This window comes from Geotrypetes seraphini, chromosome 7 (assembly GCF_902459505.1).
Source record: "Geotrypetes seraphini chromosome 7, aGeoSer1.1, whole genome shotgun sequence".
NCBI lineage: Eukaryota > Metazoa > Chordata > Amphibia > Gymnophiona > Dermophiidae > Geotrypetes > Geotrypetes seraphini.
Genome location: NC_047090.1, coordinates 58,447,104 through 58,463,833, shown reverse-complemented (window position 1 = coordinate 58,463,833; position 16,730 = coordinate 58,447,104). Strand labels below are relative to the sequence as shown.

Below are 16,730 nucleotides of genomic sequence, written 5' to 3'. Positions count from 1 at the left end.
AGAGGGAGATGGGCTAGTTAGGGGAGAAATGCTTGGATTGCGAGGACTAAAGCAGCCCTAAAACAGCGCACCGACGGACCCCCCTGACCATTTTGGGCCCTAGGCCCGTGCCTACTGGGCCTACCCTTTAATCCGGCCCTGCCCAAAATGTTGAAAATGCCTCCAACAGTTACCTCAGAGGTTTTGTACTTGGCATGCCTGTAGACAGTTTAGCACATAGGCCCTGTATGTGTTCCGCCTAGTAATACTGTTCACCAGTGCAATTAAAATCATTCCACAATAGAGACCTACTATGAAGTTGCAAATGGCTTTAGGACCATTGGTCACAGTTCCTGGGTTTTTTCCTGCCTGTGCTACTATGCTCATTCTGCACATTTTCAACTCTCTATGAACAAGGGCACAGGTAGCCCAAGGTTCCTTAAATGTCTGGTCAATTATAACTCTTTTCTAAGATTTTTCTGTTAAATTAAACTCTTAATATGTCTCTGGATATAAGTGCCACAGAACAATTTTATCAGAAAAAGATATGGTAAAAATTTCTCATATTTGAATTCTGTGAAAGGCAAATTGTTCTAATGTACTTGGGAGCTCTTTTGGAATTCTTTTAATTCCACATGCACATAGTAGAGTACTGAACCTTTAATGTTTGTAATAAATCTTTTCATATCAGAATCCTTTGTATACTTGTTGAATGAAGGGGAGTGGGGGTGGGAAGGATAGGTGGGTGGGTAGGTAGGTCTTTTAATGCACTTATTGTACTGGAATGGTAATTAAGGAATATTGTTTCTGATACTGTGTATTGAATAGCTGGTTTGTCAAATTTCAATAAATATATGTGAACCTTTAAAAAAACTCACTTGAGATTTCTTTTTGTGAATATGAATGTCACCTCCATCTGATCTGGTACACACTGCACAGGTCACCATGTAATCCAACTGCAACAGAAGAGAAGAATTAGAGGTCTGATAGTCTCACTTTCAGAAAAATGCTTATTGTGGTATATTGGAAGGGATTCTTCAGATAAAATTAAGTGAATTAATATTAAGGTGATACAGAGGATCAGTGGCATATCTGAATGGGAACCTGGGGCAGAATGCCCCTGATGCAGAGTTTAGAAGACTGACCTGATATTGCCTGTTGGAGAAATATGACTTAAACCAATTTAACGTGGTCCGTAAGCTGCCACTGCTTATTCCTAGGATAAACAGCATAGAATCAGTTTTGCTACTTGGTATCTAGCTAGGTGCTTGAGACTTGAGTTGGCTACTGTTGGAAATGGAGTACTTGGCTTGATGGACCTTTGGTCTGTCCCAGTATGACAATTCTTATGTTCTTATTTTCAGAGGACTTTGTGAGGAACTAGCTAAACTAAAGGTAGACATACCAATGGGGCCAGATGGCATACAGCCGAGGGTATTGAAGAAACTTAAGGAAGTTATGGTAGCTCTGAAGGCCGACCTTTTCAATTTTTCTCTAGAGTCAAGAAAAGTCCCAGAAGACTGGAGAAGGGCATACCTAATCCCTCTCCACAAAAGTTCAAGTTCAACTTATTTGATACACCGCAAATATAAAACCAAGATTAAAATTTCAGCGATTTACAAAAAAAGTGTGGAGGGGCATAATCAAAAGGGACATCTAAGTCTGTTTTCGTCTAAGTCGCAAGTCGTCCAAAGTAAAATAAACAGCCTAGAACACATTTTCGAAAAATACGTCCAAAATTTTTTTTGTTTCGAAAATTGTCTAATTATACGTCCTGCCGAACTGATTGTCCAAGTCGCTAAATCTCCATCTTTATACCACATTTTTGTCCAACTTTTCGTCCAAGTCAAAAATGCCTAGAACAAGCTCTTTTGGACATGAGAGGGGTCTGCAAAGTGATGGACTGACACCTAGACATGGCACCTAAATAGTGGGGTACCTTACAGGGCACTGCTGTGAACTTCACAAAAAGGGTGCCATGTCTTCTCCTCACTACAGCTCCCTTATAAGTCATGGTGAGCCCCCCAAACCACCTCCAGAATCCCTAGACCCACTTATCTACCACCCTAACAGACCTTATGGCTGCAGGAGCCACTTGTATGCCAGTACAAAAAGGGTTTTGGGGGTGTATAGGGGAGTGCACATGTTTAAGTATCAATACAGTGATTACAGGGGCTTATGGGCATGGGTCCTCCTCTCCACGAGTCCCTAACCCACCCTCAAGATGGCTTAAGCTGGACTAGGCTTTCCTATGCTAGGCTGCCAGGTGATGATGGTCTGGAGGCTAGATTTTAAAGGTGTGATTAATATTTTTAGGGGGGGGTCAGTGATCACTGGGGTAGTGTGTGGGGGTCTGTTTTATGTGTTTGCAGTGCTTATCTTGTGACTTTAGGTGGGATTTTGTGACTTAGACCATGTTTTACATGGTCTAAGTCATAATGTCCAAGTTCCGTTGCTCCTGGGCTAAGTCTAAGCCAGCCCACATCCCGCCCAACTCCCACCCTCGACACTCCTTCTGAAACGCCCCGTTTAGCTTTGGTCATTCAGCAGCACTATGAAGGCCTAGGTCGTTTAGAAATACGTCCAAAACCTATTTTTATTATCGGCACTTGGACGTATTTTGACAATGTTTGTCCAAGTGCCGACTTAGGCCAGTTTTTGGACGTTTTTCTCTTTCGATTATTAGCCCCATACTGTATATATTTTTTAAAAAAAAATTTAAGGGAGGGGGACAAACAAACAAATTAACAAAATTATGACAAAATTAACAAATTATGACAACAAATTAACAAAATTATGAACAACAAATTTAGAAACATAAGGAAAAGAGAAGATTGGGTTGGTTACAATAAAAACAGGAAAGGGAAGGGATAAAAATGTATAAGGTTGGGGTAAAAATTAAGCATACTTGATTTCTGCACACGCCTATTGAATTATAAGCAAAATTCCAGAGAAAGATAAATGCCTGCAGTGTTCTCCCCAAAAATTTTTTCTAGCCGGGTGGCATGAAAAAGTAGCTGGGTGGGGCGGGACAAGGAAATTTGGTGGTTCGAATAGGGTCATTAAATCCAGTAGCGTACCTAGTATATGACAGCCAGTGCTGATCATTTTTTTTAAAACTCCTCCTCTATGTAAAAAAGTTATTTTTAGTAATAATCCACGAGTAACACAACAAGGGTTCACCTAGGAAAAGGTAGCATCTTAAACACTGCAGTGAGCACTAGAACACCAACAGATGCATTGTAAAACTAAACAAGCCAGATCCTGCACAGTCAATTGATCTTGTACAGTCAATGCTAACAGAAAACCATGTCCTTTTCATACACAAAGAAAACAGAAACATCCTTGCCCAATATGGAATAATCACAAACTAAGAATAGAAATATGGAGACAAAAGTTAAACTGAAACTCCAAGAAACCAGACTCTGCATACAATGCAACACCACAGAAACAGTACATAAGAATAGCCTTACTGGGTCAGACCAATGATCCATCAAGCCCAGTAGCCCGTTCTCACGGTGGCCAATCCAGGTCACTAATACCTGTTCAAAACCCAAGGTCTAGCAATATTCCATGCTACCAATACAGGGCAAGCAGTGGCTTCCCCAATGTCTTTCTCAATAACAGACTATGTTCCCTAATACTGTGCAAAATATAAAGACAATAGATGTAAATTTGAAAAAAAACTGATACATAACAATCACCACTTTACAAGTTAACAAATACAAATAAAACAAATAACGAGAAATAAGAAAATACCATTTTATTGGACTAATCCATTTTTCAATTAGCTTTCAGAGGCCAAATCTTTCTTCAAGACACCATAACAGCAGTATACTGTACTATCCTGTCCTGACCTGAGGAAAGGGGTTTATTCCCCCCCCCCAAAAAAAAAGACTTATTTCCATTTCCTATTTATAAACTTGATTCTACGTAAAGCAAAAAAAAACAACATTTCTTTCTACCTTTTGTCATTTCTGCTTCAATCATCTTCTCTTCGCTCTCTTCTTTCTATACAGCGTTTGTCCTCTCTCCCTTCCATGCAACATCTGCCCTTTCTCTTTGCCCCTTCCACCCAGCCTCTGCCCTCTCTACCCCTTCCATCTACTGTCCCCCCTCTTTCTGACCCTTCCATCCACTGTCCACCCTCTTTGCCCTTATCATCCAGTGTCTGCCCTCTCTCTCTTCCATAAGGCATCTTTCCTTTTTTTTATGGCCCTTCAATAAACTGTATATCCTGTACTCTTTCTCTCCTTTGTACATGATTTATCTCAGCTTCACCTCCTCTCCATTTTTATGTCTCCACCCCCTCCCCTATGCTCTGGCATCTCTCTTCTCCTTTCTTTACTTCCTTACCACTCCACCCCATGGTCTGCCATCTCTATCTCCTTCCCTGGCATCTCTCTCCTCTCCTTCCATTCCCCCTCCATTATCTGGCATCTCCTCTCCTTCCTTTCTTCCTTTCCCCTGGTCTGGCATCTGTCTCTTCCCCCCCATATACCCTGACATTTCTCCCTTCCCCTCCATGGTCTGGTATCTCATAAGAACATAAGAATTGCCGTTACTGGGTCAGACCAGTGGTCCATCATGCCCAGCGGTCCATCATGCTCAGCAGTCCGCTCACACGGTGGCCCTTAGATCAAAGACCAGTGCCTTGAGACTTGCCTTACCTGCATACGTTCTGGTTCAGCAGGAACTTGTCTAACTTTGTCTTGAATCCCTGGAGGGTGTTTTCCCCTATAACAGTCTCTGGAAGAGCGTTCCAGTTTTCTACCATTCTCTGGGTGAAGAAGAACTTCCTTACGTTTGTACAGAATCTATCCACTTTTAACTTTAGTGAGTGTCCTCTCATTCTCTCTACTTTGGAGAGGGTGAACAACCTGTCTTTATCCACTAAGTCTATTCCCTTCATTATCTTGAATGTTTCAATCATGTCCCCTCTCAGTCTCCTCTTTTCAAGGGAGAAGAGGCCCAGTTTCTCTAATCTTTCACTGTACGGCAACTCCTCCAGCCCCTTAACCATTTTAGTCGCTCTTCTCTGGACCCTTTCGAGTAGTACTGTGTTCATTTTTCATGTACAGCGACTAGTGCTGGACACAGTATTCCAGGTGAGGGTGTACCATGGCCCGGTACAGCGGCATGATAACCTTCTCCGATCTGTTCGTAATCCCCTTCTTAATCATTCCTAGGATTCTGTTCGTCCTTTTCAATGCCGCTGCACATTGCGCGGACGGCTTCATTGATTTGTCGACCAGTACTCCCAAGTCTCTTTCCTGGGGGGGTCTCTCCAAGTACTGCCCGGACATCCTATATTCATGTATAAGATTTATGTTACCGACATGCATTACCTTACACTTATCCACGTTAAACCTCATTTGCCATGTCGCGGCCCATTTCTTGAGTGTGTTTATGTCACATTGTAGGTCTTTGCAATCCTCCTGCGTCTTCACTACTCTGAATAACTTTGTATTGTCTACAAATTTAATCACCTCACTTGTTATACCAATTTCCAGGTCATTTATAAATATGTTGAAGAGCATGGGTCCAAGCACCAAACCTTGCGGCACTCCACTCATGATGCTTTTCCAGTCCAAGTATTGTCTATTTACCCCCACTCTCTGTTTCCTATCTGCCTGCCAGTTTTTAATCCATGTGAGTATTTTACCCTCGATTCCATGGCTCACAATTTTTCAAAGTAGTCATTCATGCGGAACTTTGCCAAATACCTTCTGAAAATCCAGATATACAATGTCGACTGGGTCACCCTTGTCTATCTGCCTGTTTACTACCTTGAAGAAGTGCAGCAAGTTCATCAAGCAAGATCTTCCTTTGCTGAAGCAGTGCTGGCTGGTCCTCATCAGATTGTGTCCGTCAATATGAGTATGTTCTAGCTGTGAGAATGACTTCAATTCAGTGCAAGCTGTATCGGTAATACTTGGATAACTTAACAGGTTTAAGTGGGAACAGTGAAGGTGGAAGAGATAAGGCTGGAGCCAAGCTTTTCCAGGACTTCCAGATGCTGAGCAGAATCTGGACTCACCCTTGGTGTTTACAGCTGAACTATATTAGCAAAGAAAACAAGGGTTACTTTGATGAAGACAGTATGGATGAGTTCATAGCTCCAGATTCTGAGGAAATATCAATGAGTTTAAGCTCTGAAGAAGAATCCAAGAAAAAAAACCTCCAAAGGGAAAAAAAGGAAGAGAGATTCTGATTCCAGTGAAAGTGATAGTGATAATGATGTTGAAGTGATCAAAGTCTGGAATTCTAGGTCTAGAGGAGGTGTGATGGAAATATTGAAGAAATTTCAAACAGCACTCCTGATGTAAAAACAGAAGAAACTGCATCGTCATCTAACCCCAGCAGTCCAGCTCCAGACTGGTGCAAAGATGCTGAAGTGCTGGAACATTCTGGGAAAATGACTCTCCTCTTTGAAATTCTTCGTATGGCAGAAGAACTGGGAAATAAAGTTCTAGTCTTTAGCCAATCGCTGATATCACTAGATTTAATAGAAGACTTCCTAGAACTGGCAAATAAAGCAAAATCAGAAGATAAACCATCTATTTATAAAGGTGAAGGAAAATGGTTTAGAAATATTGATTACTATAGATTAGATGGCTCTACCAATGCACAGACCAGGAAAAGATGAGCAGAGGACTTCAATGATGAAACAAATGTAAGAGGCCGTTTGTTTATTATTTCCACTAAGGCAGGATCCCTGGGAATTAATCTTGTGGCTGCTAATCGTGTTGTCATCTTTGAATCCCTCTTATGACATTCAGAGTATCTTCAGGATTTATCACTTTGGGCAGTATAAGCCTGTCTTTGTGTACAGATTCTTGGCACAGGGAACGATGGAAGAAAAGATCTATGATCGCCAGGTAGCCAAACAATCGCTATCCTTTTGAGTGATTGATCAACAGCAAATTGAGCGGCATTTTACAATGAATGAGCTGACAGAGCTCTACTCTTTGGAGCCAGATTTGTTGGACCAAAATCGTATATGTCAAGTACACCGGGGAATCCCTCTTGGTGAATTTGGCTAGGGGAAAGACAAATGCCTGTATTTTGGCGTAGTATACAGACTTCCAAGACAACAGGAGGACATAGATTTAGAATTAGTCGAAGACATAGAGAATATCACTTTGCATGGAGACACAGTATTGCTAGGAGACTTCAATAAGCCTGATGTGGATTGGAACAAACTTTCCACTACGACCAGCAGCAGCAGGAAGCTATTAACCTCTATAAAGGGAGCAAGACTCAGACAAATGGTATTAGAGCCCACTAGGGACCGGGCGATACTGGACCTGATACTCACCAATGGAGAAAGTATCACAGAGGTCTCGGTAGGCGATACGTTGGCCTCCAGTGACCACAATATATGGTTCAACCTCAGGAAAGGGTTCACTAAGTCAAACACATCAACCTAAGTTCTCTACTTTAAGGGCACAAACTTCAAAAGCATGGGAGATTTCGTCCATCGGGCACTGCAAAACCAAGCCAAAACAGATAATGTAGAGGTAATGTGGTCAACTCTGAAATCAACCATACACAAAGCAACCAACCGCTACATAAAATCAGTAAGTAAACGGCGAAGAAACAATAGATCACAGTGGTTCTCTGCGGAGATCTCAGACCTCATAAAAAAGAAGAAGAGAGCGTTTATCTTCTACAAACAATCAGGGAAGCAAGAATCTAAGGAAGACTATCTGGCCAAGTCTAAAGCAGTCAAAACAGAGGCCAAACTCGGAATGGAGGAGAATCTAGCAAAGAACATCAAGAAGGGCGATAAATCCTTCTTCAGGTATATTAGTGACAGAAAAACACAGATGGGATAGTACGCCTTAGGAAACCTGACGGGAACTATGTAGAATCGGACTCCGATAAAGCCAAACTTTTAAATGAATACTTCTGCTCAGTCTTCACTTGCGAGGCGCCGGGATCCAGCCCTCAGCTGCAGACAAGGGAAAGCTCGGAAGACCCGTTTCGAAATTTCGAGTTTACGCCCAGCAGTGTCTACTATGAGCTATCGAGACTCAAGGTGAACAAAGCTATGGGACCAGACAAACTACACCCCAGGGTGCTCAGGGAGTTGAGTGACATCCTGGAGGAGCCGTTATCCGCGCTCTTCAATCTTTCCCTAGGTACAGGAAGAGTCCCGTTTGACTGGAAAACGGCTAACGTCATTCCACTCCACAAAAAGGATGCAAGACGGAGGCTGCGAATTACAGACCGGTGAGTCTCACATCGATAGTGAGTAAACTTATAGAAACACTAATCAAACGCCAATTAGATGCAAGCCTGAACGAGGAGAATCTACGAGATCCCCATCAACATGGTTTTACGAAGGGAAGGTCCTGCCAATCAAATCTGATCAGCTTCTTCGACTGGGTAACAAGAAAGCTGGATATAGGGGAGTCCCTGGATGTCGTATACTTGGACTTCAGCAAAGCGTTTGATAGCGTCCCACACCGCAGATTATTGAACAAGATGAGTTCGATGGGATTAGGTGAAACATTAACTGCATGGGTTAAGGACTGGCTTAGGAGTAGACTTCAGAGGGTAGTGGTAAACGGTACCCTCTCCGATACGATGGAGATGATCAGCGGAGTACCGCAGGGTTCGGTCTTGGGCCTGATCCTATTTAACATCTTCGTAAGAGACTTGGCAAAGGGCTTCGAGGTAAAATTACATTATTCGCCGATGACGCCAAACTATGCAACATAGTAGGCAAAAGCACAGTGCCCAACAAAAGCTCAATGCCCGACAGTATGACACAGGACCTACTCCTGGTGGAACATTGGTCAAAGACTTGGCAACTAAGTTTCAATGCCAAACAATGCAAGGTCATGCACCTTGGCGGCAAAAATCCATGCAGGACTTACACCCTAAATGGTGAGATCCTAGCAAGGACTGTAGCAAAATGTGACTTGGGGGTGATCATTAGCGAAGACATGAAGACTGCCAATCAAGTGGAGAAAGTTTCATCCAAGGCCAGACAAATCATGGGTTGTATCTGTAGAAGCTTTGTCAGCCGTAAGCCCGAGGTCATAATGCCATTATACAGATCCATGGTGAGACTATATCTGAAATATTGTGTACAATTCTGGAGGCCAAATTATCAAAAAAACATGCTGAGAGTTGAGTCGGTTCAGCGAATGGCCACCAGGATGGTCTCAGGAGTCAAGGATCTCCCGTATGAGGAACGGCTGGGTAAGTTGCAGCTATACTCACTCGAGGAATGCAGAGAGAGGGGAGACATGATAGAGACGTTCAAATATGTCACAGGCTGTATTGAGGTGGAAGAAGATCTCTTTTTTCTTAAAGGACTCATGGCAACAAGAGGGCATCCGTTGAAAATCAGGGGAGGGAAATTTCATGGCGACATCAGAAAATATTTCTTCACCGAAAGGGTGGTTGATCACTGGAATAATCTTCCACTCGTCGGCCGTGTCATCACCCGAACTCCCCCTTAAAAGGGGAGGAGCCAACAGCATGCGAGGTGCCTGGTTTCGGGTGAGAGAGCGAACAGGCAGCTAAAGGAGAAGAGTTTGTAGGAGCAGGGAGTAGGCAGCAGGAGAAGGAAGGAGGGAAGCGAAGACCAGAAAAGAGCTGATAGCAAGAGCAGGAAGTAGGGGCAGCGGAGAGAGGAAGCTCCGCCCATCCTCACCTCGTCGGCCGAGTCATCACCCGAACTCCCCCTTAAAAGGGGAGAAGCCAACGGCGCACAGCCATTCAGCACGCAGCGAAGGCGAGCGGCAAAGACGCTCACCTTAGCGAGATCGCCTTCACGAAGGAGCCTTAAGAAGGGAACAAATACAGCCCAGGACCCAAGAACACAGCGAAGTACAGAAAGGTAAAGAGCAAGAGGGCACATGCGCAAGGAGAGCTCACACACAAGGCAAAGAAGGATAGAGAGACACTAGGCTCCGGGGACAAGGAAGGGGAAGGACCAAAGGGAGGACAACACTTGCTTACAAACAAAGGGAAGTAACAGACAAGAAGCACATACAGACAAGGAGCACACACACAAGGCAAACAGAGAAACAGGCTCCGGGGACAAGAAAGAGGTAGGCCCAAGAGAGAACAGCACTTACTCACAGGCAAAAAGAAAGCGACAAACGAAATAGGTAAGTATAAGAGAGAGCACACACAAGCAAGAGTAAAAGGCACCTGGTAAATTGAATTGAAGAGAAGCAGAGATGGAAGCAGCAGGAACCCAGAGAAGCTTCCCAGTGTACTGCACAGAGTGTCATATGTACGACTACCTCCCCTCGGGGAGGCAAGCGTACATATGCAGTCGGTGCCAGGAACTGGACAGCCTGAAGAAAGAAGTCGGTCGACTACAGTGCAGGATTCAGGAACTGGAAGGACTGCACACCTTGGAAGACCCCTTCAGGACAGCTGAAGACCTCACAGGTGGGAGCCACATCGAGGAACAGGTAAGGGAGCTCGAACAGCTCGAGAAGTTCATCGAGGAGGCCTACAGGAAGGTGGAAGAACAAAATCAGCAGCAGCGCTGGAACGAGGAAGCTGCACCACACGAAATAGAAGACATGAATCAACAGACACCATGGATGAAGGAGCTCATGGAAGAATCATGCAAGAAGAGGAGGGGAGAACTCACCGGAACCATGAAGGGGAAGAAAGAAATCACACAGAAGATACGGACTTGCGACCAGTAAGGAAGCTGAAAAAGGGGAAATCTGCGATCATAGTGGGAGACTCAATCCTGAGAGAAGAGGACAGTCACGTAGCAGGAGGGAGAGAAGACTGGCTAGTCACCTGCCTACCAGGAGCAAGAACGAAGGACATCACTGACAGAATTGAAAGGATCCTGGAAGGAGCGGAGACGGAAGAGATGGCAGTGATAATTCACGTTGGGACAAACGATGTCTACAGGAGAAGCTACAGCAGGAATGCACTAACTGAACAGTTCAAGAGCCTGTGAAGGAAAACTGAAGCTGAGGACACAGAAGATAGCATTCTCGGAGATCCTGCCAGTACCGAGGACAGATGAGAAGAGGCAGATGGAACTACAAGCAATAAATGCATGGCTGCGGAGATGGTGCGAAGAGGAGGGATTTCACTTTGTGAGGAACTGGACGGCGTTTTGGGGGAAGAACAAGCTCTTCAGGAGGGACAGACTACACCTGAGCACGGCAGGAACAAGACTTCTAGCAAGCAACGTCAAGAGAGGAATAGAACAGGCTTTAAACTAATAACAAGGGGAAACCCGATAGTCGACCTGACGTCGATGGTTCGGGCGAGAGTATCCAAAGAAGATACTGAGCGGGAAAAATGCTGGGTAGAAACAAAAGGCAACCAACAGGAGTTCAAGGAACATGAGAAATTGGCAAACAAAAACAAGGGTAAACAACAAGAGTTAGAGGAGCAGGAGAATTTGAGGAAACAAGTTACGGACAAAAAAAGGTGCACAAGAGAAAGAGGATCAAATTAACAAAACTCAGGGACTAGCAGCACAAAAAAGGGATGACAAGAGGCACGAATCACAGAGAAAAACAACAGAGAAGGGAATAAACCAGGACCTAAACTGCTTGTACACAAATGCAAGGAGCCTAAGGAACAAAATGAGAGAACTGGAAGCCACGGCCAAAAAAGAGGACCTAGATATCATTGGAATCATGGAAACATGGTGGAACGAGGAAAACAAATGGGACATAATACTGTCAGGGTACAAACTCTATAGAAAAGACAGGACGCACAAGAAGGGCAGAGGAATAGCATTATACATAAGGGACACCATACACTCGACCATAGTGGATACGGCAGCAGAGACGGACGGATTAGAATCACTATGGGTTAAATTGCCAGGAAGAAATGGACCTGACATAAAATTGGGACTGTACTATCGTCCACCTGGACAAACAGAAGCAAAAGACAAAGAACTGGAAGCAGAATTAAGACGGGAATGCAAGAACGGAAACATCATAGTAATGGAGGACTTTAATTTCCCCGGGATAGACTGGAACATTGGAAACTCAAACAACGAGAGGGAAACGGAATTCCTAGAGGCCGTGCAGGACTGCTTCATGGAACAACTCGTTAAGGAACCAACGAGAGGGAATGCCACTCTCGACCTACTACTCAACAGGCTGGGGGGACCTGCAAAGGGAGTAAAAGTACTAGGACCACTAGGAAACAGTGATCACAACATGATCTAGTACAAACTAAAAGTAAGAACATCAAAAGGGAAAAGAACCACAGCGACAACGCTCAACTTCAAGAAAGGGAACTACGATGCTATGAGAGAAATGGTGAGAAGGAAACTCAAGAAAAGCTCAAGAAAAACAGACCGTGGAGGAAGCCTGGTCCCTATTCAAGGACACGGTACAAGAAGCACAAAATCTGTACGTCCCCAGATTTAGAAAAGGGTGCAAAAAGAATCAAACAAAGGACCCGGTGTAGCTAACCAAGGAAGTAAAGAAAGTGATAAAAGGACAAGAAAAAATCATTCCGGAAGTGGAAAAAGGACAAAACCGAGGAAAATGGGAAAGAGCACAGGAAATGTCAAAAAGAATGTGATCGAGTGGTTAGGAGAGCGAAGAGAGAATACGAAGAGAGACTGGCCGGGGAAGGAAGAATTTCAAATCGTTCTTCAGATATGTTAAAGGGAAACAACCGGTGCATGCAGACAAAAAAGGAGCGATAAGGGGGGAAAAAGAGGTGGCTGACAGATTAAACATGTTCTTCTCGTCAGTCTTTACAAGCGAGGACATATCCAATGTACCGAAACCCGAAAAAATCTTCAACGGAGAACCGGAAGAAAAACTATCAACAACAGAGGTAAGTCTCGAAGATGTCCTCCAACAGATAGACAGACTGAAAACTGACAAATCCCCGGGCCCGGACAGAATCCACCCAAGGGTATTAAAAGAACTGAAAACCGAAATAGCGGAAATACTCCAAAAAGTTTGCAACCTATCCCTGAAAACAGGAATGATACTGGAGGACTGGAAAATAGCAAATGTCACACCTATCTTTAAAAAGGGATCGAGAGGTGACCCGGGAAACTACAGACCGGTGAGTTTGACCACTACCGGGCAAGATGGTAGAAGCACTGATAAAAGACAGCATCTGTGAGCACATAGAAAAAAATAGGCTAATGAAAACGAGTCAACATGGCTTCTGCAAAGGAAGATCGTGCCAAACGAACTTGCTTTACTTCTTTGAAGGGATAAACAGCCATATGGACAAAGGGGATCCCATAGACATCATATATCTTGACTTCCAAAAGGCCTTTGACAAGGTCCACATGAGCGGCTACTTAAGAAACTGTGGAACCACGGGGTAGAAGGGGACGTATATAGATGGGTTAAACATTGGTTGGCAGGCAGGAAGCAGCGGGTTGCAGTGAAGGGTCACTACTCAGGCTGGAGAAGGGTCACAAGCAGTGTCCCGCAGGGGTCGGTACTTGGGCCGCTGCTGTTCAATGTATTTATTAATGACCTGGAAACAGGGACAAAGTGTGAAGTTATAAAATTTGCAGATGACACCAAACTCTGTAGCAGGGTCCAAACTGTAGGGGAATGTGAAGAACTTCAAAGGGATCTGACCAAAACTGGAGGAGTGGGCGAATAAATGGCAGATGAAATTCAATGTGGAGAAATGGAAGGTCATGCATATAGGGAAAAAGAACCCGTTCAGCTACACAATGAGGGGTTTGGTACTGAGGGAAAGCAACCTTGAAAAGGACTTGGGAGTGTTGGTGAATACAACAATGAAACCGACGGCGCAATGCGCAGCGGCCTCTAAGAAAGCAAACAGAATGTTGGGTATTATCAAGAAGGGTAATACATCCAGAATGAAGGAAGTTATCCTGCCGCTGTATCGGGTGATGGTGCGCCCGCATCTGGAGTACTGTGTCCAATATTGGTCACCGTACCTTAAGAAGGACATGGCAATACTTGAGAGGGTCCAGAAAAGAGCCACACGAATGATAAAGGGTATGGAAAATCTTTCATAAGCTGAGAGGTTAGAGAAACTTGGGCTCTTCTCCCTGGAGAAGCGGAGACTCAGAGGAGACATGATAGAGACTTACAAGATTATGAAAGGCATAGAAAGGGTGGAGAGGGACAGGTTCTTCAGCATACTGGGAACTACAAGAACAAGAGGACATCCGGAGAAATTGAAAGGGGACAGGTTTAGAACCAATGCTAGGAAATTCTTCTTCACACAGAGAGTGGTGGATACCTGGAATGCGCTTCCGGAGGGTGTAATAGGTCAGACTACATTATGGGGTTTCAAAGAGGAACTAGATAAATTCCTGAAGGATAAGGGGATTGAAGGTTACAGATAAAGGAGAAAGAAAGGGTATAGATAAAAAAAGAAAATGTGTTTGAAGGATATAAAGGATTAGGGAAGAACAGGTTCTTGACAAAAGATCACTTTACAGGTCATGGACCTGATGGGCCGCCGCGGGAGCGGACTGCTGGGCGCGATGGACCTCTGGTCTGACCCAGCGGAGGCAAATTCTTATGTTCTTATGTAATTGAGGCCAGCAGCGTGCCAGATTTTAAGAAAAGATGGGATTGGCATGTGGGATCTCTTCATCGAGGAAGTTATGGCGTGGGTCATTAGTGTGGGCAGACTAGATGGGCCGTGGCCCTTTTCTGCCGTCATTTTCTATGTTTCTAAAGTGATCAATGATGCGGTCCTTTATCAGCGCCTCTACCATTTTTCCCGGTACCGAGGTCAGACTCACCAGTCTGTAGTTTCCCGGATCACCCCTCAAACCTTTCTTGAAGATCAGTGTAACATTCACCACTTTCCAGTCTTCCGGAATCCTTCCTGATTTGATTGACAGATTGGCTATTAGTTGAAGCAGTTCAGCTACAGCCCTTTCAGTTCCTTGATTACCCTTGGATGGATGCCATCCAGTTCCGGGGATTTATCATTTTTAAGCCTATCAATCTGCCTGCATTCCTCTTCTAGACTGACCATCAACCTTTTCAGTTTCCAGTCTTCGTTTCCTGCGTATAGCCTATCGGCTTCCGTTATGTTGTATATATTCTCTTCGGTAAATACAGACGCAAAAAATGTGTTAAGTTTGTCGGCAATGGCTTTGTCCTCCTTTAGCACTCCCTTTATTCCATGGTCATCCAACACCCACACCGCTTCCTTCGCAGGTCGTTTCCTCTTAATATATCGAAAGAATGGCTTGAAGCTTTTTGCTTCCTTGGCTATTTTTTCCTCGTAGTCTCTTTTGGCCCTTCTTAACGCCTTATGGCACCTGCTTTGATGTTGTTTGTGCTTTTTCCAGTTTTCATCCGTTTTTTACCTTTTCCATTCCTTAAACGAAGTCTTCTTATCTCTGATCGCTTCCTTCACCACTACAGTAAGCCACGCCAGTTCCTTGTTCTTTTTCCTCTTGGATCCCTTTTTGATATGCAGTATATATAGATTTTGCGCCTCGGTGACTGTGTCCTTAAAAAGGGACCATGCTTGCTCTAGCGTTTTTACAGTGCTTAACCTCTTCTTAATTTTCTTCCCCACAATGAGTCTCATCCCTTTGTAATTCCCTTTTCGGAAGTTCAGTGCCGTGGCTGTCGTTCTGGATTGATGTTTTGCCCGTGTCCAGGTTGAAGTGGATCATATTGTGATCACTGATTCCTAGTGTCCCTTTTACTTCTACACCTTATACTGATCCTCATAGTCCATTTAGAATTAAGTCCAAAATTGCATTTCCTCTCGTATTTTCCTAGACAAGTTGTTCCAGGAAGCAATCGCCTACAGCATCCAGGAACTTGGTCTCCCTACTGCAGCCGGAGGTGCCTAGGTTCCAGTCTATCCCCGGATAACTGAAGAAGTCATCCATGATAACTGTGTTGCCTCCCTTGCAGTTACGTTTAATCTCATCCGTCATTTCTCCATCAATTTCTTCGGACTGCACTGGGGGTTGGTAGTAGATGCCGATCTTCGTTTCCGTTCCTTTTGTTCTCTCTTTCCACCCAATTCCCTGGTCTTCCTTCTCCCCCCTTCCTCTATCTCCCCAATTGGGTGCAGCAGCATTTCTCTCCTCCCCATTGGGTGCAGCAGCATTTCTCTCTCCCCCCTGCAGTGCAGCAGCAGCATTTCTCTCCCTTCCCCCCCCTCCGCAGTGCAGCAGCAGCAGCAGCATTTCTCTCCCCCACAGTGCAGCATTCACAATTTACTACAGGCTAAGGTGGGAGATAGGGAAGCGACTTGCTGCTGTTGCTTACTTCTGGCCTTCCTCACTGCCGGGTCCTGCCTTTGCAGAAACAGAAAGTAGGCAGGACCCAGCAGTGAGGAAGGCCTGAAGCAAGTAAGAGCAGCTAGTTGTAAGCTTCCCTCCCTGCCCTATCTCCTGCCCTGGAGCCTGTAGATAATTAAACCCATACTCCAGGGCTCTAACGGTAACACTGTGTGTTCTGGCTTCCCTTCTCTTCCCTTCCCCACCTTGGGACGTAACTTCCGGTTTCAGAGGGGAATAAAGGAAGCTGGCACACACAGTGTTACTGTTAATGAACCCTGGGTTCAAGTCACTTGCAGGCACTGAACACTGAACTTCCGGCGGTTCTTCAGGCTGTGCAGAGTCAGCCCAGGGAATCCCCAAGCCGGTGAGAGGGTTTAAAAAAAAATGTTTGAGCAGTGGTGGTCCTTTAAATTAGCTGGGTGAAGAACACTGGCCTGTAATAGTATCTAAGTGTCCAAGAGTGAACACTCAGCACAAAGATAGTAAAATGACGTCTTAAATGTCAAAAATG

The 16,730-nt window shown here is 44.5% G+C and overlaps 1 protein-coding gene across 3 annotated transcripts in view; it reads right to left on the bottom strand.

Moving 5' to 3' along the window:
• The window catches only part of KIAA0930 (KIAA0930 ortholog), a 218,875-nt gene that overhangs the window by 139,271 nt on the left and 62,874 nt on the right, over positions 1–16,730 (bottom strand). For all 3 annotated transcript variants that reach the window (XM_033951707.1, XM_033951705.1, XM_033951706.1), the window contains exon 4: positions 858–935. In XM_033951707.1, the coding sequence (XP_033807598.1) occupies positions 858–935 (78 nt within the window). The remainder of the gene's footprint in view (positions 1–857; positions 936–16,730) is intronic.